Source organism: Rana temporaria, chromosome 2 (assembly GCF_905171775.1).
Source record: "Rana temporaria chromosome 2, aRanTem1.1, whole genome shotgun sequence".
In the NCBI taxonomy this organism is placed as follows: Eukaryota; Metazoa; Chordata; class Amphibia; order Anura; family Ranidae; genus Rana; species Rana temporaria.
The window spans coordinates 185,290,177-185,317,988 of record NC_053490.1 but is presented as its reverse complement, the minus strand read 5'-3'; the positions used below and the strand labels follow the sequence as shown (position 1 = coordinate 185,317,988).

The 27,812-nt window shown below is 48.0% G+C and overlaps 1 protein-coding gene across 1 annotated transcript; it reads left to right on the top strand.

Moving 5' to 3' along the window:
- The first annotated feature begins 1,998 nt into the window (after positions 1-1,998).
- On the top strand, positions 1,999-27,472 carry LOC120926321 (leishmanolysin-like peptidase). The gene is made up of 5 exons (XM_040336132.1): positions 1,999-2,091; positions 4,939-5,036; positions 25,123-25,153; positions 25,547-25,629; positions 26,889-27,472. Exons 2-5 carry the CDS (start codon positions 5,008-5,010, stop codon positions 27,103-27,105), a joined length of 360 nt encoding a protein of 119 aa, XP_040192066.1. The 5' UTR covers positions 1,999-2,091; positions 4,939-5,007; the 3' UTR covers positions 27,106-27,472.
- The last annotated feature ends 340 nt before the right edge of the window (positions 27,473-27,812 follow it).

Sequence of the window (27,812 nt, the reverse complement as noted above, 5' to 3'; positions counted from 1 at the left end):
GCTGGGGGGGGTGTCCCTGAATGGCTGTATGGAAATGTGGTCACCCTACCTGCGGGTCAGGGGGAAGTCAGGGGGTCACCTGCGGGTCAGGAGGAAGTTGGGGTCACTTGCAGGTCAGGAGGACGTTGGGGGTCACCTGCAGGTCAGGGGGAAGTCGGGGTCACTTGCAGATCAGGAGCAAGTTGGGGGGTCACCTGCGGGTCAGGAGGAAGTTGGGGGGTCACTTGCAGGTCAGGAGGAAGTTGGGGGGTCACCTGCAGGTCAGGAGAAAGTCGGGCGTCACCTGCGGGTCAGGGGGAAGTCGGGGTCACCTGCGGGTCAGGGGGAAGTCGGGGGGTCACCTGCGGGTCAGGAGGAATTTGGGGTCACTTGCAGGTCAGGAGGACGTTGGGGGGTCACCTGCAGGTCAGGGGGAAGTCGGGGTCACTTGCAGGTCAGGAGCAAGTTGGGGGGTCACCTGCGGGTCAGGAGGAAGTCGGGGGGTCACTTGCGGGTCAGGAGGAAGTCGGGGGGGTCACTTGCGGGTCAGGAGGAAGTCGGGGGGTCACCTGCAGGTCAGGAGAAAGTCGGGCGTCACCTGCGGGTCAGGGGGAAGTCGGGGTCACCTGCGGGTCAGGGGGAAGTCGGGGTCACCTGCGGGTCAGTAGGAAGTTGGGGTCACTTGCAGGTCAGGAGGAAGTTGGGGGGTCACCTGCACGTCAGGAGAAAGTCGGGCGTCACCTGCGGGTCAGGATAAAGTCGGGGTCACCTGCGGGTCAGGGGGAAGTCAGGGGGTCACCTGCGGGTCAGGAGGAAGTTGGGGTTACTTGCGGGTCAGGAGGAAGTCGGGGGGTCACTTGCGGGTCAGGAGGAAGTCTGGGTCATTTGCGGGTCAGGAGGAAGTCGGGGGGTCACCTGCGGGTCAGGAGGAAGTCGGGGGGTCACCTGCGGGTCAGGAGGAAGTCGGGGGGTCACCTGCGGGTCAGGAGGAAGTCGGGGGGTCACTTGCGGGTCAGGAGGAAGTCGGGGGGTCACCTGCGGGTCAGGAGGAAGTCGGGGGGTCACCTGCGGGTCAGGAGGAAGTCGGGGTCACTTGCGGGTCAGGAGGAATTTGGGGTCACTTGCAGGTCAGGAGGACGTTGGGGGTTACCTGCAGGTCAGGGGGAAGTCGGGGTCACTTGCAGGTCAGGAGCAAGTTGGGGGGTCACCTGCGGGTCAGGAGGAAGTCGGGGGGTCACTTGCGGGTCAGGAGGAAGTCGGGGGGGGGTCACTTGCGGGTCAGGAGGAAGTCGGGGGGTCACCTGCGGATCAGGAGGAAGTCGGGGGGTCACCTGCGGGTCAGGAGGAAGTCGGGGGGTCACCTGCGGGTCAGGAGGAAGTCGGGGGGTCACCTGCGGATCAGGAGGAAGTCGGGGGGTCACTTGCGGGTCAGGAGGAAGTCGGGGGGTCACCTGCGGGTCAGGAGGAAGTCGGGGGGTCACTTGCGGGTCAGGAGGAAGTCGGGGGGTCACTTGCGGGTCAGGAGGAAGTCGGGGTCATTTGCGGGTCAGGAGGAAGTCGGGGGGTCACCTGCGGGTCAGGAGGAAGTCGGGGGGTCACCTGCGGGTCAGGAGGAAGTCGGGGGGTCACTTGCGGGTCAGGAGGAAGTCGGGGGGTCACCTGCGGGTCAGGAGGAAGTCGGGGGGTCACCTGCGGGTCAGGAGGAAGTCGGGGTCACTTGCGGGTCAGGAGGAAGTCGGGGTCATTTGCGGGTCAGGAGGAATTCTACAGAACATACACTCCGCAGGCTACGCCCTGTGGACTAGCGGGGCTCCGGCAATATGGCGGATCGGATGAAGCCGTGTAACCAGCGCTCTGGGCTCCGGCAATATGGCGGAGGGAGCGGGCTTTAGAGATAGTCACAAGACCGTTGCCGGGGTAACCTGTCAGGTGGTACGGAAGCAGCTCCTGGGCACAGAGGAGTGACGTCACGTTGCCGGGGTGACGGATGGATGAAGATGGCAGCTCGGTTAGGGGGGGTCTCTGCTCACTGTGGGGGCCCTGCTTGTCCTGACCTGCCAATCACCGACCACCGCCATCAACTGCCGACACCGAGCACCGGGACCCGAGGAGGTGAGGGGGAGGAGCCACACTGACATCATGTGACCCCCTCACCTGTACTGACCCCTCCCCCCTGTATATACTTCACTCTGATATATACCGCCCCTCCCCCCCTATAGACTGACCTCTCCTGTATATAGATTATATACCGGCTGTACATATGTCACACACAGCGCAATACACACCTGGAAGTGTCATCACATCATCCCTCCTATCCCTATCATCATCATCATCCCTATCCTCATCATCCTCCCTATCCTCATCATCATCCTCCCTATCCTCATCATCCCTATCCTCATCATCATCCTCCCTATCCTCATCATCCCTATCATCATCATCCCTATCCTCATCATCATCCTCCCTATCCCTATCCTCATCATCATCCTCCCTATCCTCATCATCCCTATCATCATCATCCCTATCCTCATCATCATCCTCCCTATCCTCATCATCCCTATCCTCATCATCATCATCCCTATCATCATCATCATCCTCCCTATCCTCATCATCCCTATCCTCATCATCATCATCCCTATCCTTATCATCATCATCATCATCCCTATCCTCATCATCATCCCTATCATCATCCTCCCTATCCTCATCATCCCTATCATCATCCCTATCCTTCCTCATCATCATCCTCCCTATCATCCCTATCCTCATCATCATCATCCCTATCATTATCCCTATCCTCATCATCATCCTCCCTATCCTCATCATCCCTATCCTTATCATCATCATCCCTATCCTCCCTATTCTCATCATCATCCTCCCTATCCCTATCCTCATCATCATCCCTATCCTTATCATCATCATCATCCCTAACCTCATCATCATCCCTATTCTCATCCCTATCATCGTCATCATCCCTATCCTTATCATCATCGTCATCATCCCTATCCTCATCATCATCATCCCTATCCTCATCATCATCCCTATCCTTATCTTCCTCATTATCATCCCTATCCTCATCCCTATCCTCATCATCATCCCTATCCTTATCCTCATCATCATCATCCCTATCCTCCTCATCATCATCCCTATCCTCATCATCATCCCTATCCTTATCCTCATCATCCCTATCCTCCTCATCATCATCATCCCTATCCTCCTCATCATCATCCCTATCCTCCTCATCATCATCCCTATCCTCATCATCCTTATCCTCATCATCATCATCATCCCTATCCTCATCATCCCTGTCATCATCCCTATCCTCCTCATCATCATCCCTATCATCATCATCATCCCTATCCTCCTCATCATCCCTATCCTTATCCTCATCATCATCCCTATCCTCCTCATCATCCCTATCCTCCTCATCATCCCTATCCTCCTCATCATCCCTATCCTTATCTTCCTCATCATCACCCCTATCCTTATCCCTATCATCATCCCTATCCTTATCTTCATCATCATCCCTATCATCATCATCATCATCCCTATCCTACTCATCATCATCCCTATCCTACTCATCATCATCATCCCTATCCTCCTCATCATCATCCCTATCCTCCTCATCATCATCCTTATCCTCATCATCATCATCCTTATCCTCATCATCATCATCCCTATCCTTATCCTCACCATCCCTGTCCTTATCCTCCTCATCATCATCCCTATCCTCCTCATCATCATCCCTATCCTCCTCATCATCATCATCATCCCTATCCTCATCATCATCCTTATCATCCCTGTCCTCATCATCATCATCCATATCCTTTATCCTCATCATCATCCCTACCCTCATCCTCATCATCCCTATCCTTATCATCCCTATCCTCATCCTCATCATCCGTATCCTTATCCTCATCTTCATCATCCCTATCCTCATCATCATCCCTATCCTCATCATCATCCTTATCCTCATCATCCCTATCCTTATCATCCCTATCCTCATCATCCCTATCCTTATCATCCCTATCCTTATCCTCATCATCCCTATCCTTATCCTCATCATCCCTATCCTTATCCTCATCATCCCTATCCTCATTATCATTACCCCTATTCTTATCCTCATCATCCCTATCCTTATCCTCCTCATCATCCCTATCCTCATCATCCCTATCCTCACCATCCCTATCCTTATCCTCATCATCATCCCTATCCTCATCATCCCTATCCTTATCCTCATTATCATCATCCTTATCCTCATTATCCCTATTTTTATCCTCATCATCCCTATCCTCATCATCCCTATCCTTATCATCCCTATACTTATCATCCCTATCCTTATCATCCCTATCCTCATCATCCCTATCCTTATCATCCCTATACTTGTCATCCCTATCCTTATCATCCCTATCCTTATCATCCCTATCCTTATCATCCCTATCCTCATCATCCCTATCCTTATCATCCCTATCCTTATCCTCATCATCCTTATCATCCCTATCCTTATCCTCATCATCCCTATCCTTATCCTCATCATCCCTATCCTTATCCTCATCATCCCTATCCTCATCCTCATTATAATCATCCCTATTCTTATCATCATCATCCCTATCCTTATCCTCCTCATCATCCCTATCCTCACCATCCCTATCCTTATCCTCATCATCATCCCTATCCTTATCCTCATTATCATCATCCCTATCCTCAGCATCCCTATCTTTATCCTCATCATCCCTATCCTCATCATCCCTATCCTTATCCTCATTATCATCATCATCCCTATCCTCATTATCATCATCCCTATCCTCATCATCCCTATCCTCATCATCATCCTTATCCTCATTATCATAATCCCCATCCTTATCATCCCTATCCTTATCCTCATTGTCCCTTTCCTCATCATCCTTATCCTCCTCCTCATTGGTTATCTGTGTATAGATTGGTGATCACATCTCTCATTTTCAGATCATCTACCAAGTCCAGCAGAAGAGCCGCCACCTGTGGAAGAGACACGCCGACCAGCAACTTAGAGTAATGATCCATTATGACACCAGTATAGACCAGTAAGTGCATCCCCCACTTCCTGTATAGACCAGTGAGTGTGTCCCCCACTTCATGTATAGACCAGTGAGTTTATCCCCCACTTCCTGTATAGACCAGTGAGTGTATCTCCCACTTCCTGTATAGACCAGTGAGTGTATCTCCCACTTCCTGTATAGACCAGTGAGTGTGTCCCCCACTTCCTGTATAGACCAGTGAGTGTGTCCCCCACTTCCTGTATAGACCAGTGAGTGTGTCCCCCACTTCCTGTATAGACCGGTGAGTGTATCCCCCACTTCCTGTATAGACCAGTGAGTGTGTCTCCCACTTCCTGTATAGACCGGTGAGTGTATCCCCCCACTTCCTGTATAGACCGGTGAGTGTATCCCCCCACTTTCTGTATAGACCAGTGAGTGTGTCCCCCACTTCCTGTATAGACCAGTGAGTGTGTCCCCCACTTCCTGTATAGACCAGTGAGTGTGTCCCCCACTTCCTGTATAGACCAGTGAGTGTGTCTCCCACTTCCTGTATAGACCGGTGAGTGTATCCCCCCACTTCCTGTATAGACCAGTGAGTGTGTCCACCACTTCCTGTATAGACCAGTGAGTGTATCTCCCACTTCCTTTCACCTCACATGGCTCTCACCTATACCATAGCGCTGTACACTGACCACAGGAGCTTCCACCGCCATACAAAATATCCAATAAAATGTCATTTCTTCAATTGCGGCCAAATTGTATTCGGCTCCATTTCTTGGGTGAAAATCCCCCAAATCCATGAATATTATGTATTCTGTAGGAAAGTTCTGAGGTGTTTTAGTAAGAGGCATGGCGGGTTTTTCCAAGTTGTCATTTTTTTTTTGTCACAATTTTTTGGAAAATAAAAACATTTATAAAAAAAAAATGTACATAGTGTGACCAGCGCAGTACAGCGCCACTGGTGTGGTAGGAATTGGGGACACTGACTGGTGACAACATGCAAAAAAATAAATAAGAATTTTATATTTTAGTTTTGAAACATTTTTTTTGTCTTCTTTTAACATTTATTTTTTTCTATCGTTACAAGTTTTTTTCAGAGTAGCTCATTGTCACCACTATAATGCCGTGTACACACGATCATTTCTCTTCCGTTCATAGACGGACACAGCCTTCTTTGACATTAGGGTTATGCTTCTTCCTACCAGGAGAGTTTAGGCAGAATTTAACAGCACTTAAAGTGTTAAAACCTTTCCTTCGTGCCGCTCCTCCCAGGGGGCGTGGCTCCCCTAGGCATAACCCACACCCTAGGAGCCTCAGTCTTTTTCTGCCTAACGACAGGAGAGTCAGGCACTCTGGAGTCCCTGTACTCTGGAGTTTTTTTTCTGGCGATTTTTTTTCTCGTTTTTATTTTTTTGTTCCTGCATTTTTGAATCCTGCGATTCTTCTATCAACAGCCGACTGGGTGACAGGCTGGGTCCTCGACTCTTGTAGTCCCCCCATGTTCGGCCATCGAGCGTGTGCCGGCCCTTAGCTCAGCTTTGGGACATCCACGACAGGCCCCGTTGCTCCAGGGGCGGCCGGGGAACTTCGGTTCTAGGGCTCACATATGACCGGTCTCTATGTCTGTGTCACAGTGTGTCTGGCCGACAGCCATGCCGTTTACGGACGTTGGTTCTGTCTGGGATACCTCCAGCCGGGTAGTCGCAGGATGGGTAAGTAGTGGCCCCTTACTCAGGTAAGTGGTCTGGCTGGAATGTTTTCCCTGGGGAGGTCGACTGAGGGTCCGCCCTGCTTTCCTCTCTCCCCTTCCTCTCCCTCCTTCCCCTGACTGGGTGGTGGCTGTGAAGGTGGGCCTCCTGGGTTTTCTTTATTACCACCGGGGGCCCGTGTGTTGTTGGGGGACTGTGTTGTTACTCTGGGGGGTGCTGCTGTGTGCTGCTGTGTTGTATGAGGTGATTTTTACCTCAGACGGCGGCCATCTTGGAAATCTCTTGGTCTCTTGTGACAGTTTTAGTGCTGTGAAACGCTGTGATTCTTCCCTGAGGTGACAGACACAGCACAGCCTCTGGTCTGTGGGACAGTTTTAGTGCTGTGAAACGCTGCGTTTCTTCCCTGAGGTGACAGACACAGCACAGCCTCTGGTCTCTTGTGATGATTCTTCCCTGAGGTGACAGACACATCACAGCCAGCACATCAGAGCACACCTCAGGTTTTCAGCTCTCTCTGCAGCTGGGTGGGGTGATGAGTACCAGGGGCCCCCATGCTCTGCATTAGCTGCAAGGAGGTGACCAGTGGGGGTTTTTTGTCCTGCCTTGCAGGGTGGGTGACTCAGCGCTGGCGCTATGGAACCTGAGCCAGGTCTCCCTCTCCACTAGGCCTGAGTTAACCCTTAACGCCCCTTCCCCTGCCACATCTGTTATGTTGGCTATCCTGGGTTTCTTGCCAGGTTTGAAGCAGCTAGTGCCCGGATGGGGGGTTAAAAAGCGCCCCCTCCCTGAGCCTGATTCTGGGGATGTCTCTGACATGGAATCTGGTTGTCAGAGGCTGCGGGCTTGACCCACGTGGATAGTGAGGATGTCTATGCTGCATTTGTTGGAGCTCTTGTTTCTGCGGTGCGTGGGACTCTAAAAATTGAGGTTGTGGCGGAGACACCACCGTGTCAGTACCTTTTGGATTCCGCAGACCGCCACGCACCGCTGAAGTGTTTCCTTGTGTTCCTTATTTGAACAATATGTTATACGAGGAATGGGATGCACCGCAAAAAGTTTGTCAAATAACTTTGCAACCCGTTACCCCCTTGAGGGGGACTTAAAAAAAAAAAAGTGTGTCTCTCCTCCGCCAGTGGACCCCCTATGTCCAGACTGAGCAGGGCCGCCACATTGCCTGTGGAAGGGGCTCCTGCGTTTCAGGATCCCGCTGATAGGAGAGTGGAGGCCGTGGCCCGCTCCCTATTCATGGTGGTGGGTTTGGCAGTGAGGCCGGCTCTGGCCGGGCCCTGGTCAGGCCCCGACTGACAGGGCGAAGCTTCTGCTGCAGGAGCTGGAAGAAGGGGACGCTTCCGAGTCCTCTAGGGACCTGGCTGAACGATTAGTTCAGGGTCAGAAGTTTCTCTGCGAGGCGGCCATGGATACGTTCCGGGGCTTCCGTCTATGCAGGGTTCTGCGCCGCCTTGTGTGGCTGAAGAGCTGGTCTGCGGACTAGTCCTCTAAGGAGGCCTTGGTGATGGCCTTTAAGGGTGAACGGTCCTTTTGGGACTTCCCTGGATGGCATCATTGTGGATGCCACGGGTGTTAAGCGCATGCTGTTCCCACAGTCTGGGAAGGGCTAGGGACCTCGCCCTGTGCAAGGACCCTCCTTGACTACCTCCGAGCGTTTTTTCGCCCACCCTGTGCGGTGGGGGTAGGTCTACATGGTGCTTAAATCCCCGCCGCGGGGTAGCAGCGCACCTGATACCGCATGCCTAACAAGTCTGCGGACATACCTGCTTCTGCCTGTAGGTCTGCTCCTGCCCGTCTCTCGGGTGGGAGACTGGCTTCGCACGTTCATGGCTCGGTGGAGGTCTCTCCTCTCCGACCGTTGGGGTTGCGAAGTGGTTTCCTTGGGGTACAAGATTGAGTTTCTCTCTTGACTGCCAAACAGGTTTTTTCCCTCTGGCCTCCTCCGGTTCGCCGGTTGGCTCCGTCAGGGGCTGTCCAGGATCTTCTGGTCAGGGGAGTGATTGTGCCAGTTCCCTCGTTGGGACGGTCTCAGGGGTTTTACTCCATTCTGTTTGTGTCCCCACGGAGGATGGGGCCCGGTCAATCCTGGGCCTCAAGTCCCTTGTTTGTTTTGTCAAGGTGCAGACTTTCAGGTGGTGTCGATTCACTTGGTAATAGCGGCACTCCATCAGGGGGATTTTTTTCTGGCATCCTTGGATGTCATGAACGTGTACCTACATGTTCGCGTATCCTCAAAGCACCAGAGTTTCTGTGCTTTGCGGTCGGGGGGGACCATTTTTAATTGGTGTCCTTCCCATTCGGCGGGTTTTCGCCAAGGTGCTCGCAGAGTGGAAGCTGTAGGGATTATATTAGTCCTGATTGCCCCAGATTGGCCGCGTCGCTTCTGGTACGCGGACCTGAGGAATTGATCTTCTGTTACAGGGTCCGATCTTCCACCCTGTTTCACAGCCACCGGCCTTAGCGGCGTGGCTGTTGAGAGCCAGGGTCTTAGGGACCGAGGCCTATTGGGCTCGGTGGTCTCTGCCGTGCTGCGTGCACGGAAGTCTACCTCACGTAGGTTTTTTCCTCATACATGGAAGGCCTACATCTCTGTGTGTGGGGAGATGAACTGGCACTCTCGTACATGCGTTGTGTACAGGGTTCTGCTGTCTTTGCAGCAGGGTGTGGTTCAGGCTCTCGCCTTACGTACGGTTAGGAGCCAGATTTCTGCTCTGGCTGTTTTTACTTGCAGCGACCCTTGGCGTTGCACTCCTGGGTGCGTACGTTGGGTCAGGGGGTCTGGCAGGTGGCCCCTCCGGTGCGCCCTCCATTACCCCCATGGGACTTGATTTTAGTCCTTTCAGTGCTTCGGGATGCTCCCTTTGAGGACATTCGGGAGTTTTTTTTTTATTGTCACAAAAGGTGATTTTATTTCTGGTAGCGATTACCTCGATCAGACGGGTCTGTCTTGCAAGGCTCCCTGCTTGGTCATCCGTAAGCAGTGTCATCTTAAGAGCATTATAGGCCCCCGGGCAATCCAGTGCACTGGGGCCCTGTCTACACAATCACGCACGAGAATTTACTGACAAAAATCATAAAATTTACTGGCAGAACCACATTTTTTACTGCCAGTGCAAAAAAAAGTACCTAAAATTACAGTTTTCAGTGCCGAACAATGCAAATGTCAGTATTTAAACTATAAAATGTCTTCATTGACATGGAGGTCAGGTTACTCTAACCCAGCCAGCACAGAGTTTCCTCTTACATCAGAGTCTGCAGGGATCCCCCTTACAGTGAAAGGGAACTCTTATGTAAAGGGGAACGCTGAAGATCATGATCTAAGGAGGGAACTCTGATGTGGAGGGGGCTCTGGTGACCAGAGACCACCTTATATCAGAGTCCACTGCTTTCTTTTTCCCACTTACATCAGGGTCCGCAGACTGAGTTCCCCCTTGCATTGTAAGGGGGAATCCTGCAGACTCTGATGTAAAGGGGAACTCTGATGTGGGGGGCACGCTGGTGACCAGAGACCACGTAGAGTAAATACACTAAGGTAAGGGGGGTCACTAATATAGGAGGGGGAACCTTTATATCAGTGCCCCCTTACATTTTTGCATTCACTCCCCCCTTACATCAGCAACCCCCCGCACTCATGGGGGATCGGATCTTCTCTGTGATTTCCGCAAACTGGGCATTAGCAGTTCTAACCCGTCACTCTCCACAATTTTTTACTGGAGTTGCTGGGCAGCCGGTAGGGCCCCCCAGGCAAGCAGGGCCCCCGGGCAACTGCCCAGCATGCCCAATGGAAAAGATGGCCCTGTCCGTAAGGATGAGGTGGTGCTGCGGCCGCAGCCGTTTTTTTTTTCCCTAAGGTCGTTTCGGCTTTTCACATTGATGTGGACATTGTTCTTCCATCCTTATGTCCTCGGCCGAAATGCCAGGAGGAGGCCACTTTGCATCCTCTGGATGTGGTTCGGGCCCTACGAGTGTACTTATATGTTACAGTTCCGTTCCGGAAGTCGGGCTCACTGTTCGTGTCGGTGGCTGGACCTACAAGAGGGCCTGGCAGTCTCGTCAGCCACCGTTCCTAGGTGGTTCCGACGGATTGTGCTTCAGGCCTATGCCCTAAAGGGGCGTGCGCCCCCCCTTTCGGGTTATGGCGCATTCGACCAGGGCGATCGGGGCCTCTTGGGCTTCCGGCATCATGCCTCTGTGTTACAGCGGTGTTGGGATGCATCCTGGTCGTCAATCCACGCTGTTTCAAAGTTTTACGAGGTGGATGTGTGTGCATCTTTTGATGCCTTCCTCAGCCGCGGGTGTTACGGGCGGCAGTTTAAGTTTGGAATTTCTCTGTTGAGCAACTCCGGTTTTTGTTTGGGGTGTAACCTGGTTTGCTGTGTTACTTTCCCACCCTTCAAATTTTTTGACACTGCTTGGGGATGTCCCTAATGTCAAAGAAGGCTGTGTCCGTCTATGAACGGAAGAGAAAATAGGATTTTTGTACTCGCCGTAAAATCCATTTCTCTGAGTTCATAGACGGACACAGCACCCACCCCTCCTTGGTTTGTACTGCTTGTTACGGACTGAGGCTCCTAGAGCAGGGTGTGGGTTATGCCTGGGGGAGCCACGCCCCCTGGGAGGAGCGGCACGAAGGAAAGGTTTTAACACTTTAAGTGCTGTTAAATTCTGCCTAAACTCTCCTGGTAGGAAGAAGCATAACCCTAATGTCAAAGAAGGCTGTGTCCGCCTATGAACTCAGAGAAATGGATTTTACGGTGAGTACAAAAATCCTATTTTTAATGCAAAACGGTGCTATTTTTTTTTTTTGGTTCAATATACTTCAATGGTGAAGCTGCAGAAAAGCATGTAATGTGTTTTTGCGGCAATTTGTGTTTTGTAATCTGCCCAACAACAAATTGGCCCAAAAAAGATGTAAAAATGCAATTTTTTTTTTTAAGGCTATTATCCGATTAATCGAAACAATAATCGGCCAACTAATCGATTATGAAAATAATCGTTAGTTGCAGCCCTAGTTCAGACCCATTCGATCCGATTCCATCTTATTCCACAGTTCGCATTTAGTGGTGTCATTAACTTTATATTGACACTCGCAGTAATTCGCAGAGCACGATGTGAACGGTCTGCGATTCGGATGCAAAGCGGGAACTGCACAGGTATCGCTGAGGTTCCCACATCGCATCAGTGTGAACCCAGCCTTAGAAGCAGCAGGAGCTGTGCCCCTCCCCCTGCCACTTCCCATTGGTTACCGATCACTAAGCCCGGGAACCATCGAGAGCTGGCAGTGTCTTCCCATACAGATATGTGATGGCAAGATGGCCACCGCTCAGCTCTATGCCCTTGGAGGACTGGAGGCACGTCATGACGTCACTTCCAGTTCTCAGGCCATGTAAGCATGTGTAACGGATTATGGACTATTCTGCCTGGACATTGATAATAACTGCAGGACTTGTTACAGTTGGATTTACCACATTGTATTCTGAGCTCAAAGGGTTAATCATGCAAGGGACTCTTCACTGTTGAATGCTAATAGTCCCTTTACATAGCTAATTGACTCTCCGTTGTTTAGTTAATCCCTTCAGAATACGGAGGCTGTTATGTGTGAGTGTATAATTGTTTTAAAGGTTAATTGAATTCTATTGTCTGATCAAGCTGATTGGCTCAAGGGAATGTCATTGTTTCAAAGTGTGTGTATTGAAGTCCCCCCTCCCCGATCGTGTCCCGCACAGGGCTGCATAGCAGCGCGATCTGTCACCAGCTGCATCCACTGGACACAGCCAATGACTGATCACTGCTGGTACCATGTGACCGCTGTAACCAATCACAGCAGGTCACATGGCAGTTGTAAACTATCGATGGCTTCCTTTAAAGCCATCCAATGTGTACCATTTGTACCATGCATTTTAGTCTAAATATAAGATCTGAGGTCTTTTTTACCCCAGATCTCATATATAAGAGGACCTATCATGCTTTTTTATATTACAAGGGATGTTTACATTCCTTGTAATAGGAATGAAAGAGATATGTTTTTTATTTTTTTAATTCAGTGTAAACAAATTATAAGTAGCGCCTGCATATGAAAACGGTGTTCAAACCACACAAGTGAGGTATCGCCGCAATCGTTAGAACGAGAGCAATAACTAGCCCTAGATCTACTCTGTCACTCAAAAAATGCAACCTGTAGAATTTTTTAAACGTCGCCTATCAAGATTTTTAAGGGTAAAAGTTTGACGCCATGCCACGAGCGGGCGCAATTTTTAAGCTTGACATGTTGGGTATCATTTTACTCAGCGTAACATTATCTTTCACAATTTATAAAAAAAATTGGGCAAAATGTATTGTTGTCTTATTTTTTAATTCAAAAAAGTGTTTTTTTTTTCAAAAAAAGTGCGCTTGTAAGACCGTTGCGCAAATACGGTGTGACAAAAAGTATTGCAATGACTGCCATTTTATTCTCTAGGGTGTTAGAAAAAAAATATATATAATGTTTGGGGGTTTTAAGTAATTTTCTAGCAAAAAAAAATGTTTTAGTCTTGTAAACACCGAATCTGAAAAACAGGCTCGGTAATCAAGTGGTTAAAAAAATTAAGATTAAAAAAAGCTCCCTATGCCTCTTACTAAATACCTCAGACTGTCTACTTTTCAAAAATTAGGTCATTTTGGGGGGGTTTGAACTGTCCTGGCATTTTATGCACAACATTTAGAAGCTTATGTCACACATCATCCACTCTTCTAACCACCTGAAGACAAACCCCTTTCTGACACTTTTTGTTTACATAAAAAAAAAAAATTGCAAGAAAATTAGTTTGAACCCCCGAACACTATATATTTTTTAAAGCAATGGCCCTACAGATTAACCACTAGGGGCCCGCGCTTTGCACGCGCCCCCTGCAGTTCGCGCGCGGTACACGCTGTGATCACAGAGTCCCTGAGACTCGGTTGATCATGGATCTGAATAAGGGGCCGTTTCCGGCCCCTTACCACGTGATCAGCTGTCAGCCAATGACAGCAGATGACGTGATGTAAACAAAGCTTGGTAATCTTCTTTTTTTTTTTTTTTATAATATATATTTTTTAGTATTATTATTTATTTTGCTTTTTTTGTTTATTTAACTGTTCCTTTGTCTTTTTTTTTTTTTTTTCGTTTTTATTGTTATCTCAGGGAATGTAAATATCCCCTATGATAGCAATAGGTAGTGACAGGTGGTACTCCCCCTTTTTTCTTTTTTTAAATGGGGTATGACCAAGATTGGCGTGATAAAATGCTTTCCCAATGGCGCTGTTTTTATCCAGCGAAACCTAAGTCATGAAATGCTTGCAGCTTCCGGTTTCTTAGGCCATAAAGATGATTGGATCTGGTCTCTGATCAGCTCTATGGTCAGCCGGTGGAACCACCAGCTGCATTCTCGGGTTCCCTGTTGGGACAGGAGAGCCCGAGAAAACCATGGAAGGGGGTGAAATGTTCCCTCCCACTGCTTGTAAAAGCAGTCTAGAGGCTAATTAGCTGCTAGGATTGCTTTTACATGAAAGCTGACAGCTGGCTGAAAAGAATGATACCAAGATGATACCTAAACCCGCTGGCATCATTCTGGAATAACCACTCAAAGTCCAGCTACCCTGGGCATACATTGTAATGCTCTTTTTTTTCATGCAGCCTGTGGGCTGAACGAAAAAAAGAGATTGATTGGTGGGTATGCCCACCATTAGAATACCGCCCTTCATCCACCCACTTCTAATGATGGGCATACATGCACCATTTATATATGCCGAAGCATGGGGGCATCCTCCCACAAAAGTTAGGAGCAAACCGCTCCTCCACCCCTGCTGCCCCCATGCTTCGGCATATATGATCTTTTTTTTAACTGTGATGGTAAAATTGCCTCCTACAGCGCTGGAGTCGCTGATTTACGTATCGTGGGAGCAAACGATGTTGCTTTCAAGATGGATAAATCAGTGCTGCAGCTGAATGGCGTACCTGCTAAGCAAATGATGGTTAACAATAAAACAAAGTAACATTACAGTATAACAGTAAGACATACCATACCTGCAAAGCAAATACAATAAAACATTTTTTGACGCGATCTGTGTCTAAAAAATATATGCCGAAGCATGGGGGCAATCCGCCCCTAATGTTAGGGCCAAATCGCCCCTCCACCCCTGCCTCCATGCCTCGGCATATATGCTCTTTTTTTTTTGTGATGGTGAAATCACCTTCTACAGTGCTGGAGTCGCTAATTTACGTATCGTGGGAGCAAACGCTGTTGCTCTCAAGATGAATAAATCAGTGCTGCAGCTGAATGGTGTACCTGCTAAGCAAATGATGGTTAACAATAAAACACAGTTACATAGTTGCATAGTTAGTCAGGTTGAAAAAGACACAAGTCAATCTAGTTTAACCCAAAAAATGAATAAAATAAAAAATATCGTACAATCCCATATACCCAATTCTATACCCACAGTTGATCCAGAGGAAGGCGAAAAACCCCAGCAGAGCATGATCCAATTTGCTACAGCTGGGGGAAAAATTCCTTCCTGATCCCCTGAGAAGCAATCGGATTTTCCCTGGATCAACAAAGTAACATTACAGTATAATCTATGGTCAGCTGGCGGAACCCCCGGCTGCATTCTCGGGTTCCCTGTTGGGACAGGAGAGCCAGAGAATACCATGGAAGACGGTGGGGGAGGGGGAATGTTCCCTCCCACTGCTTGTAAAAGCAGTTTAGAGGCTTATTAGTTGCTAGGATTGCTTTTACATGAAAGCTGACCGCTGGCTGAAAAGAATGATACCAAGATGATACCTATACCCGCTGGCATCATTCTGGAATAACCACTCAAAGTCCAGCAACATACCAGTATGTTGCTGGTCCTTGTTGGGCATATATTGTAATGCTCTTTTTTTCATGCAGTCTGTGGACTGAACTAAAAAAAGAGATTGATCGGTGGGTATGCCCACCATTAGAATACCGCCCTTTATCCACCCACTTCTAATGATGGGCATATATGCACCGTTTTTTTTTTTTAACCGTGATGGTGAAATTACCTTCTACAGTGCTGGAGTCGCTGATTTACGTATCATGGGAGCAAACGCTGTTGCTGTCAAGATAGATAAACCTGTGCTACAGCTGAATGGCGTACCTGCTAAGCAAATGATAGTTAACAATAAAACACAGTTACATAGTTGCATTGTTAGTCAGGTTGAAAAAAGACACAAATCTATCTAGTTCAAAAAAATAATATATATATATATATATATATATATATATATATATATATATTGTACAATACATATACCCAATTCTATACCCACAGTTGATCCGGAGTAAGGCGAAAACCCCAGCAAAGCACGATCCAATTTGCTACAACAGGGGAAATAATTCCTTCCTGATCCCCTGAGAGGCAATCGGATTTTCCCTGGATCAACAAAGTAACATTACAGTATAATCTATGGTCAGCTGGCGGAACCACCGGCTGCATTCTCGGGTTCCCTGTTGGGACCGGAGAGCCCGAGAAAACCATGGAAGACAGTGGGACAGTAGGACGTTCCCTCCCACTGCTTGAAAAGAGGCTAATTAGTCGATAGGATTGCTTTTACATGAAAGCCGACCGCTGGCTAAAAAGAATGATACCAAGAAAATACCTAAACCCGCTGGCATCATTCTGGAATAATCACTCACCAGTACGTTGCTGGTCCTTGTTGGGCATACATTGTAATGTTCTTTTTTTCATGCAGCCTGTGGGCTGAACGAAAAAAAGAGATTGGATCGGTGGGTATGCCCACCATTAGAATACCGCCCTTCATCCACCCGCTTCTAATGATTGGCATACATGCACCATTTATATATGCCGAAGCATGGGGGCATCCTCCCACAAAAGTTAGGATCAAATCGGTCATCCACCCCTGCTGCCTCCATGCTTCGGCATATATGATCTTTTTTTTAACTGTGATGGTAAAATCGCCTCCTACAGCGATGGAGTCGCTGATTTACGTATCGTGGGAGCAAACGATGTTGCTTTCAAGATGGATAAATCAGTGCTGCAGCTGAATGGCGTACCTGCTAAGCAAATGATGGTTAACAATAAAACAAAGTAACACTACAGTATAACAGTAAGACATATCATACCTGCAAAGTACAATAAAAGTACAATAAAACATAGTAACAATAAACATTTTTTTAACGCAATCTGTGCCTAAAAAATATATGCTGAAGCATGGGGGCAATCCGCCCCTCCACCCCTGCCCCCATGCTTCTGCATATCATTATATTCATTCACAAACAAAAGGAGAAAGAATAATCTTCACATACAAAGACAATTAGGAACAATGGTCTGTCAATTACTTTTTAATTCTATTCACCCCCAACCCTAATATTCACCCCCAACCCGAATATTCACCACTAACCCTAATATTCACCCCCAACCCTAATATTCACCCCTAACCCTAATATTCACCCCTAACTCTAATATTCACCCCCAACCCTAATATTCACACCCGACCCTAATATTCACCCCTAACCCTAATATTCACCCCTAACACCAATATTCACCCCTAACCCCAATATTCACCCCCAACCTTAATATTCACCCCTAACCTTAATATTCACCCCTAACCCTAACATTCACCCCCAACCCTAATATTCACCCCCAACCCTAATATTGAATTCCTTCCTGACACCCTAAGGCGATCGGATCGTCCCTGAATCATCAATGTTGGGGGCCCCGTTATATATTTAATGTGATTGAAAAAAGACACAAATCCATGTAGTTCATCTCTCTGTAAAATGCTCAGAATATAGAGACGGGGCCACAACATCAAGGGGGCCCTGTCCAAAAACATGGAAGAAGTCGGACAATTTAAGGTTCCCACTTCGGGACAATCTAGTAAAATCTCCATTTTGCAATGTCACATGTGACGTGGGCGCATGTACTGCGCATGCATGGAGCGGCCACAATCCTGAGGACCGTCCAGAGAGAGGCGTGATCTCAATCTCTAGCGCCCAGGGCGAAGATGCCAAACTGCGCCCCCCCTCTAAGATGTAAGAGCACTGTATGTCAACAAAAAAAGGTGGCCCTTCCCCCACCTCACATAATACCAGCGCCTGGGGCAGCCGTCCCTCCTGCCCTCTCTGCTGGTCCCATGATGCAAGAAGTTTCCTAAGCCCAGCTATGAGATTAGACTGGCATCCCCTCTACCCCTGCTGCCGTCCAATAACATGACTAGGAAGGAGGCGGGCACTCTCTTGTGAGACAAGTGGCACCGAGGAGCACTTTCCTGAGAGAAACATCGGCAAGAGGAATGCAGAGGAACCCCCAATCCTTCCTTCTGCATTGCTCTTGCCGACCTTTGTCTCAGGAAAATGCTTCTTGGTGCCACTTGTCTCACAAGAGAGCGCCCGTCTCCTTCCTAGCCATGGGGCACAAATTTATAGGCCCCCCTGTGAACGCCCCCCCCCATAGCCCGTTCCTCTTCCTCCTCCACATGTCCGGCCCCTAAGGGGGTGGAGCTTGAGATTGCACTTCTCTCTAGAGTACTTGAAGATGGATTGCTCTCTATTGCAGTATGATCAGAATGAAGATGGTACGTTCCGTATTGCCATGTAGTATGATCCAAAAACATGGCTCAGAAGGAGGCGGGCGCTCTCCTGAGACAAGTGGCACCAAGGAGCACTTTCCTGAGACAAAGGTCAGCAGGAGGAATGCAGAGGGACCCCCCAATCCTTCTGCATTCCTCTTGCCGACCTTTGTCTCAGGAAAGTGCTTCTTGGTGCCAGTTTTCTCATGAGAGCGCCCGCCTCCTTCTCAGCCATGGGGCACAATTCATAGGCCCCCTGTGAACGAGGCCCCCCCCCATAGCTAGCTCCTTCTTCACATGTCCTGCCCCTAAGAGGGTGGAGCTTGAGATGGCTGGCGTTTCGGATTGTGGGCGGTTCACCCATGAACAGTGAAGATGGATTGCTCACTATTGCAGTATGGAGTGATCAGACTGAAGATGGTCCGTTCCGTACTGCCATGTAGTATGATCCGTATGAAGTATTGGATATTGCACTACGGATCGATTTGCATGAACAGGAACGATTCCTGAATGAAGATAGACCATTCCTTCTTGCTCTGAGGTCATACCCGTTCCGTACTGCCATGTAGTATGATCCGTATGAAGTATTGGATATTGCACTACGGATCGATTTGCATGAACAGGAACGATTCCGTTTTGCTCTGAAGAATGAGCTGAATGAAGATAGACCATTCCTTCTTCTCTGAGGTCATACCCGTTCCGTACTGCCATGTAGTATGATCCGTATGAAGTATTCGATATTGTACTTCGGATCGATTCGCATGAATGGGAACGATTCAGTTGTGCCCTGAAGAGTGATCTGAATGAAGATAGACCATTTCTTCTTGCTCTGAGGTCATACCCGTTCCGTACTGCCATGTAGTATGATCCGTATGAAGTATTCGATATTGTACTTCGGATCGATTCGCATGAATGGGAACGATTCAGTTGTGCCCTGAAGAATGATCTGAATGAAGATAGACCATTCCTTCTTGCTCTGAGGTCATACCCGTTCCGTACTGCCATGTAGTATGATCCGTATGAAGTATGAAGGATCCGCATGAACAGGAACGATTCCGTTTTGCTCTGAAGAATGAGCTGAATGAAGATAGACCATTCCTTCTTCTCTGAGGTCATACCCGTTCCGTACTGCCATGTAGTATGATCCGTATGAAGTATTCGATATTGTACTTCGGATCGATTCGCATGAATGGGAACGATTCAGTTGTGCCCTGAAGAGTGATCTGAATGAAGATAGACCATTTCTTCTTGCTCTGAGGTCATACCCGTTCCGTACTGCCATGTAGTATGATCCGTATGAAGTATTCGATATTGTACTTCGGATCGATTCGCATGAATGGGAACGATTCAGTTGTGCCCTGAAGAATGATCTGAATGAAGATAGACCATTCCTTCTTGCTCTGAGGTCATACCCGTTCCGTACTGCCATGTAGTATGATCCGTATGAAGTATTCGATATTGTACTTCGGATCGATTCGCATGAATGGGAACGATTCAGTTGTGCCCTGAAGAGTGATCTGAATGAAGATAGACCATTTCTTCTTGCTCTGAGGTCATACCCGTTCCGTACTGCCATGTAGTATGATCCGTATGAAGTATTCGATATTGTACTTCGGATCGATTCGCATGAATGGGAACGATTCAGTTGTGCCCTGAAGAATGATCTTAATGAAGATAGACCATTTCTTCTTGCTCTGAGGTCATACCCGTTCCGTACTGCCATGTAGTATGATCCGTATGAAGTATTCGATATTGTACTTCGGATCGATTCGCATGAATGGGAACGATTCAGTTGTGCCCTGAAGAATGATCTTAATGAAGATAGACCATTCCTTCTTGCTCTGAGGTCATACCCGTTCCGTACTGCCATGTAGTATGATCCGTATGAAGTATTCGATATTGTACTTCGGATCGATTCGCATGAATGGGAACGATTCAGTTGTGCCCTGAAGAATGATCTTAATGAAGATAGACCATTTCTTCTTGCTCTGAGGTCATACCCGTTCCGTACTGCCATGTAGTATGATCCGTATGAAGTATTCGATATTGTACTTCGGATCGATTCGCATGAATGGGAACGATTCAGTTGTGCCCTGAAGAATGATCTTAATGAAGATAGACCATTCCTTCTTGCTCTGAGGTCATACCCGTTCCGTACTGCCATGTAGTATGATCCGTATGAAGTATTGGATATTGCACTACGGATCGATTCGCATGAATGGGAACGATTCAGTTGTGCCCTGAAGAGTGATCTGAATGAAGATAGACCATTTCTTCTTGCTCTGAGGTCATACCCGTTCCGTACTGCCATGTAGTATGATCCGTATGAAGTATTCGATATTGTACTTCGGATCGATTCGCATGAATGGGAACGATTCAGTTGTGCCCTGAAGAATGATCTTAATGAAGATAGACCATTCCTTCTTGCTCTGAGGTCATACCCGTTCCGTACTGCCATGTAGTATGATCCGTATGAAGTATTGGATATTGCACTACGGATCGATTCGCATGAATGGGAACGATTCAGTTGTGCCCTGAAGAGTGATCTGAATGAAGATAGACCATTCCTTCTTGCTCTGAGGTCATACCCGTTCCGTACTGCCATGTAGTAGGATCCGTATGAAGTATTGGATATTGCACTATGGATCGATTCGCATGAATGGGAACGATTTTGTTTTGCTCTGAACAATGATCTGAATGAAGATAGACCATTCCTTCTTGCTCTGAGGTCATACCCGTTCCGTACTGCCATGTAGTATGATCCGTATGAAGTATTCGATATTGTACTTCGGATCGATTCGCATGAATGGGAACGATTCAGTTGTGCCCTGAAGAGTGATCTGAATGAAGATAGACCATTCCTTCTTGCTCTGAGGTCATACCCGTTCCGTACTGCCATGTAGTATGATCCGTATGAAGTATTCGATATTGTACTTCGGATCGATTCGCATGAACGGGAACGATTCCGTTTTGCTCTGAAGAATGAGCTGAATGAAGATAGACCATTCCTTCTCGCTCTGAGGTCATACCCGTTCCGTACTGCCATGTCGTATGATCCGTATGAAGTATTCGATATTGTACTTCGGATCGATTCGCATGAATGGGAACGATTTCGTTTTGCTCTGAAGTATGCTGGGGCTGTATGCTGGGGCTGAGCAGCTGGTTGAGGGTCCTCTGCTGAGGGTCCCGCTCTGCCCTGGGTTTGATCCTTCTTCTTGGTTTTCAGAGAATCAACTTTCTTGTTTTTCTTAAAAAGCTGCCAATTTTCCCCCTGCACACCCCTTCGTGGGGCAGTTATTTGGGGCTGTGTGGCTGGTTGGGGGTCCCCTGCTGAGAGTTCCACCCTCCCCTGTGTTTGATCCTCTTTGTTGCTGTTCAGTGGATCAATCTTCTTGTTTTTCTGCAGTAGATGCCTAATTGCCCCATGAACACCCCTTTGTGGGGCAGTAATTTGGGGCTGTGTGGCTGGTTGGTGGTCCTCTGCTGAGAGTTCCACATTTACCTGTGTTTGATCCTCTTTGTTGCTGTTCAGTGGATCAATCTTCTTGTTTTTCTGCAGTAGATGCCTAATTGCCCCATGAACACCCCTTTGTGGGGCAGTAATTTGGGGCTGTGTGGCTGGTTGGTGGTCCTCTGCTGAGAGTTCCACCCTCGCCTGGGTTTGATCCTTTTGATTGCTCTTCAGAGGGTCATCCTTCTTGTTTTTCTTCAGTAGATGCCTAATTGCCCCATGCACACCCCTTTGCGGGGCAATTATTTGGGGCTGTGTGACTGGTTGGTGGTCCCCTGATGAGGGTTCCACCGTCCCTTGGGTTTGATCCTCTTTGTTGCTGTTCAGTGGATCAATCTTCTTGTTTTTCTGCAGTAGATGCCTAATTGCCCCATGAACACCCCTTTGTGGGGCAGTAATTTGGGGCTGTGTGGCTGGTTGGTGGTCCTCTGCCGAGAGTTCCACCCTCGCCTGGGTTTGATCCTCTGTCTTGGTTTTCGGAGAATCAACTTTCTTGTTTTTCTTAAAAAGCTGCCCAATTGCCCCCTGCACACCCCTTTGTGGGGCAGTAATTTGGGGCTGTGTGGCTGGTTGGCGGTCCTCTGCTGAGAGTTCCACCCTCGCCTGGGTTTGATCCTTTTGATTGCTCTTCAGAGGGTCATCCTTCTTGTTTTTCTTCAGTAGATGCCTAATTGCCCTATGCACACCCCTTTGCGGGGCAGTAATTTGGGGCTGTGTGGCTGGTTGGGGGTCCTCTGCTGAGGGTTCCACCATCCCCTGTGTTTGATCCTCTTTGTTGCTGTTCAGAGGATCGATCTTCTTGTTTTTCTTCAGTAGATGCCTAATTGCCCTATGCACACCCCTTTGCGGGGCAGTAATTTGGGGCTGTGTGGCTGGTTGGGGGTCCTCTGCTGAGGGTTCCACCATCCCCTGTGTTTGATCCTCTTTGTTGCTGTTCAGAGGATCGATCTTCTTGTTTTTCTTCAGTAGATGCCTAATTGCCCCATGAACACCCCTTTTTGGGGCAGTAATTTGGGGCTGTGTGGCTGGTTGGTGGTCTTCTGCTGAGAGTTCCACATTCACCTGGGTTTGATCCTGTTGATTGCTCTTCAGAGGGTCAACCTTCTTGTTTTTCTGCAGTAGATGCCTTATTGCCCCCTGCACACCCCTTTGAGGGGCAGTAATTTGGGGCTGTGTGGCTGGCTGGCGGTCCTCTTCTGAGAGTTCCACCCTCCCCTGTGTTTGACCCTCCGTCTTTGTTTTCGGAGAATCAACTTTCTTGTTTTTCTTAAAAAGCTGCCCAATTGCCCCCTGCACACCCCTTTGCGGGGCAGTAATTTGGGGCTGTGTGGCTGGTTGGGGGTCCCCTGCTGAGGGTCCCACTCTTACCTGTGTTTGATCCTCTTTGTTGCTGTTCAGAGGATTGATCTTCTTGTTTTTCTTCAGTAGATGCCTAATTGCCCCCTGCACACCCCTTCGCGGGGCAGTATGCTGGGGCTGTGTGGCTTCCTGGCAATTCTCTATTAAGAGTCCCGGTCTCTCCTGTGCTGGTTCCTCCAGGACTCTGTTCATATAACGGTTCATCAGTGATCGATAACCGGCGCTGAGGACAGAAAACACGAACAACTTTCTCTCCCGCTGAGTTCTACACTCTGATCTCAGCTCCTGCGAGATTCCTTATATGGGGTTCAGGCATTATGACATCATCGTCACATAACTGCCCACTGCTGAGGCTGCAGCTGTATTGCTATGACAACGCAGTTCTGTTGCCATGACAACGCTGTTCTCTTGCCATGACAACGCAGTTCTGTTTGCTCTATCTGCTGCAGGAAAATAACAACACTTTTTTTTTTTTTTCACAAACATCAATTATTGGGGGGGGGGGGATTCACAAACACACCAGTCATTTGGGGGGGGGGGGTTCCCTATTTTATTTATATATATATATATATATATATATATATATATATATATATATATATATATATATATATATATATATATAAAACTCAAGTGTATGTATGTATGTATGTATGTTCCAGCATCACGTCCAAACGGCTAAAGATATTAACATGAAACTTGGCACACATGTTACTTATATGTCAGCAACAAACATAGGATAGGTGGTTTAACCCTTACCCACCCCCATTTGCCATGGTCGGGGTTTTTCTTTAAAGTCCCATTCAACTCTATGGGAAATACATGTTACTTCATAACTTCCAAACGGCTGTAGATATTTCGATAACACTTGGTCACATGTTACTTATATGTCCACTTAAACTATAGGATAGTTAATTTATCCCTTAACTACCCCCATTTGTGAGGGTCGGGGTTTTTGTTTAAAGTCCCATGCAAATCAATGGGAAATGTATGTTCCCACATAACTTCTGTACGCCTGGAGATATTTCAATAATACCTGGTACACATATTACTTATATGCCAAATAAAAATATATGACAGTTAAATTAACCCTTACCTACACCCTTATATAAAAGATGGGTATATTTATATTACTATGATTTTCCTCCCCAAAAGGTTAAGATAGGAAGACCGGGCAACGCTGGGTATTCAGCTAGTAGGTTATATATCTTTCTCCATTCGTCACCATACACGGCTCTGATAGTTGGAAGGACAACTCCGCCATACACTGGATTTTATATTATTTTATACAAACATCATTGAATTCACTAACATTGGGGGGTAAATTTCCAAAAATCATTTTTTTTTACGGCGGGGTTTTACAAACATTAGTTATTGGGGGGGGGGGGGGAATTCACTAACATGGGGGGGGGGTAAATTTCCCAAAATCCGTTTTTTTTGGGGGGGGGGTGAATTTACAAAAATCAGTTATTGGGGGGGGGGGATTCAGTAACATTGGGGGGTAAATCAAAATCCGTTTTTTGGGGGGAGGGGGGTGAATTTACAAAAATCAGTTATTGGGGGGGGGGGGAGAATTTACAAAAATCAGTTATTGGGGGGGGGGGGGAATTTACAAAAATCAGTTATGGGGGGGGGGACAATAACTTCACCATACAATGGATTTTATATTATTTTATACACAGAGGGAGCTTTCTTATGGGGGGGGGTGTAATAATCACTGGGGGGAGGGGGGATATTTACTATATAAAGGAAAAAAGACTAAATGATGAAATTTCCCTGACTTTCTATTATGAAATATTGGGGATCGATAATCTCCATGGATCGGATCGGATGTCACTTCATCTCTCACATTCTACAAATAAATGGGAGAACTTCACTGATTTCTTATTTTTTTTAAATTATGAAATCTTTAAAAAAATCAATAAATAAGTGTCTGTGATGTCATTTCTTGTGATGTTTCCTCTTTGTGTTTTGTAGTCTGGAGGTGATGAAGAAGAGACTGGTGAAGGTGAGATGTGATCCGTGTTCCCCTCCCCCCAGATACAACGTAACACCGCCGGGAGGAGGGGGGCAATGCCTCCATACCTCTATACCTCCCGTACCTCTATACCTCCTGTACCTCTATACTATCCATAAATCTATACCTCCCATACCTCTATACCTCCCATACCTCTATACCTCCCATACCTCTATACCTCCCATACCTCTATACCTCCCGTACCCTCCATACCTCCATACCATCCATAAATCTATACCTCCCATACCTGAACGTTCTGTATATGAATTGGGGTGGAATTCGGGGTGCGGGTCTGTGATGGGCACATTGAACGCTCTGTATTGGAGGTCAGGTAGGATTTGAGGTCCTGAGACGGATCTCTGACGTTTCCTTCTCTGTCCGCAGAACAAGCTCTTCCCACAAGCCATTTCCTATCTACAGAAGACATTCCAAGTGCGAAGACCCAGCAGCTCCATCCTACTGAGCCGGTGAGTCCGCCCCGGTACGACCCTCCCGGTACGACCCTCCCGGTACGACCCTCCCGGTGCAACCCTCCCGGTACAACCCCCCGGTACAACCCTCCTGGTACAACCCTCCCGGTACAAAATCTCCCCCCCCCCCCCGGTGCAACCCTCCCGGTACAACCCCCCCAATCTGTCTTGGGCAGGACGGTGCAAATTTATTTCTAACAGGGGAGTCCCTCCTGTTAGAGTCCCTCCCTCCTGGTGCAAATTTATTTCTAACAGGGGAGTCCCTCCTGACGAGCGGTTGTCTTTTCACATAACAGCACACACCTGGTTAAAGCGGAGCTCCACCCGCTCATCGGAACCCTCCCCCCCCCCCTCCGGTGTCATATTTGACACCTTTCAGGGGGGAGGGGGGTGCAGACACCTGTCTAAAGACAGGTATTTGCACCCACTTCCGGCCACACAGTCTGCGGGCATTACGTCACCCCCCCCCCCATTGTGTTCTGGGAAACACTCAGCTCCCAGAACACAGCGGCGCACACGACTCGACGTAGGGAACCGGAGCGCTTCACTTCCTGGGGGGGGCAGCAGAGTGACGAGCGATCACTCCTCCTCGGCTGCCGACGGCACTGAACTCCAGGACAGGTAAGTGTGCTGATATTAAATGTCAGCAGCTGCAGTATTTGTATCTGCTGGCTTTTAATATTTTTTTTGTGGCAGACATTCGCTTTAAGGTGTTTTTCTCCTGACTTCATAACACCCATCCAGGTCCTGGACAAAGGGGAGGGGCACAAGAGGGGTGGCTGCCCTGGGCGCAATGGTTTACTATAGGGATGGGGGGCACCTTCCTCCTGTTACAAGGCTGACAGGAGTAGTGATGGCGGCAGTGACAAGCGAGAGAATGCTAGGCATAGGATCCACTAAGCTTGCCCATCATGAGCGGGGGAGAGGGGTGTAGTTTGGCATCTTACCCCCGGGCGCTGGATGAACTTGTCCTGGCACTGCACCCATCACCCAAAGTCCCTGTCACCCCTGAAAGGGGAGCATTGAATGTGTCAAAGATTTTGTATGGCCAATTTGGCTGGAATTAAAGCTAAATATAATAATGAATGCAGGTATGCACAGCACCAGAATCCGCCGTACAGCAGAACTCAGACTGGGAGAGGGATGGACAGAGCCAATCTAGCTTTCCTGCAGTGCACATGTGTTGAGAGGGAACTTACTGATAAATGAAGAGGGCAGCTTTCACATTATTTGTGTTCTCTCCCGGCTGACTGAAGGCAATGTGCAAACAATCAATACCTGAAGAAGAAGTCGGATCCTCACAGATACTGTCATGGCGCCTGCGCTCAGCACACAAGGTGCGGCCCGGTCATCGTCCCGGAGGAACATCTTCAGGTGATTGAGTCTCTTCTCTTTCCCCACAACCCCCATGCCAGGGTTGTGGGGGAAGAGGCTCTTGTCCTCATTAACATGAGGATATGGACATCAACATAAATACAACGTTTTTTGCCAGGAGGCAAAAAATGCCTTGTTGATGTCAGAGGTCAGAGGAGAATAGGCAGGCTTTATATGATAGAAAGACAACAGTAATTCAAATAACCACTTGTTACAACCAAGGTATGCAGAATACCATCTCTGAATGCACAACACATCGAACCTTGAAGCAGATGGGCTACAGAAGCAGAAGACTACACTGGATGCCACTCCTGTCAGCTAAGAACAGAACAATGAGACTACAATTTGCACAAGTTCAACAAAATTGGACAATAGAAGATTATAAAAATGTTGCCTGGTCTGAGTTTTGATTTCATCTGTGACATTCAAATGGTAGGGTAGGAATTTGGCATAAACAACCTGAAAGCATGGATCCATCCTGCCTTGCATCAACAGTTCAGGCTGGTGGTGGTGTAATGGTGGGGGGGATATTTTCTTGGCACGCTTTGGGCCCCTTAGTACCAACTGAGCATCATTTAAATGCCACGGCCTACCGGAGTATTGTTGCTGACCATGTCCAGCCCTTTCTGACTACAATCTTCTGATGGCTAATTCCAGCAGGATAATGCACCATGTCACAAAGCTCAAATCATCATCAACTGGTTTCTTGAACATGACAATAAGATCACTGTACTCCAATGGCATCCACAGTCACTAGATCTCAATCCAATAGAGCATATTTGGGATTTGGTGGAATGGGAGACTTG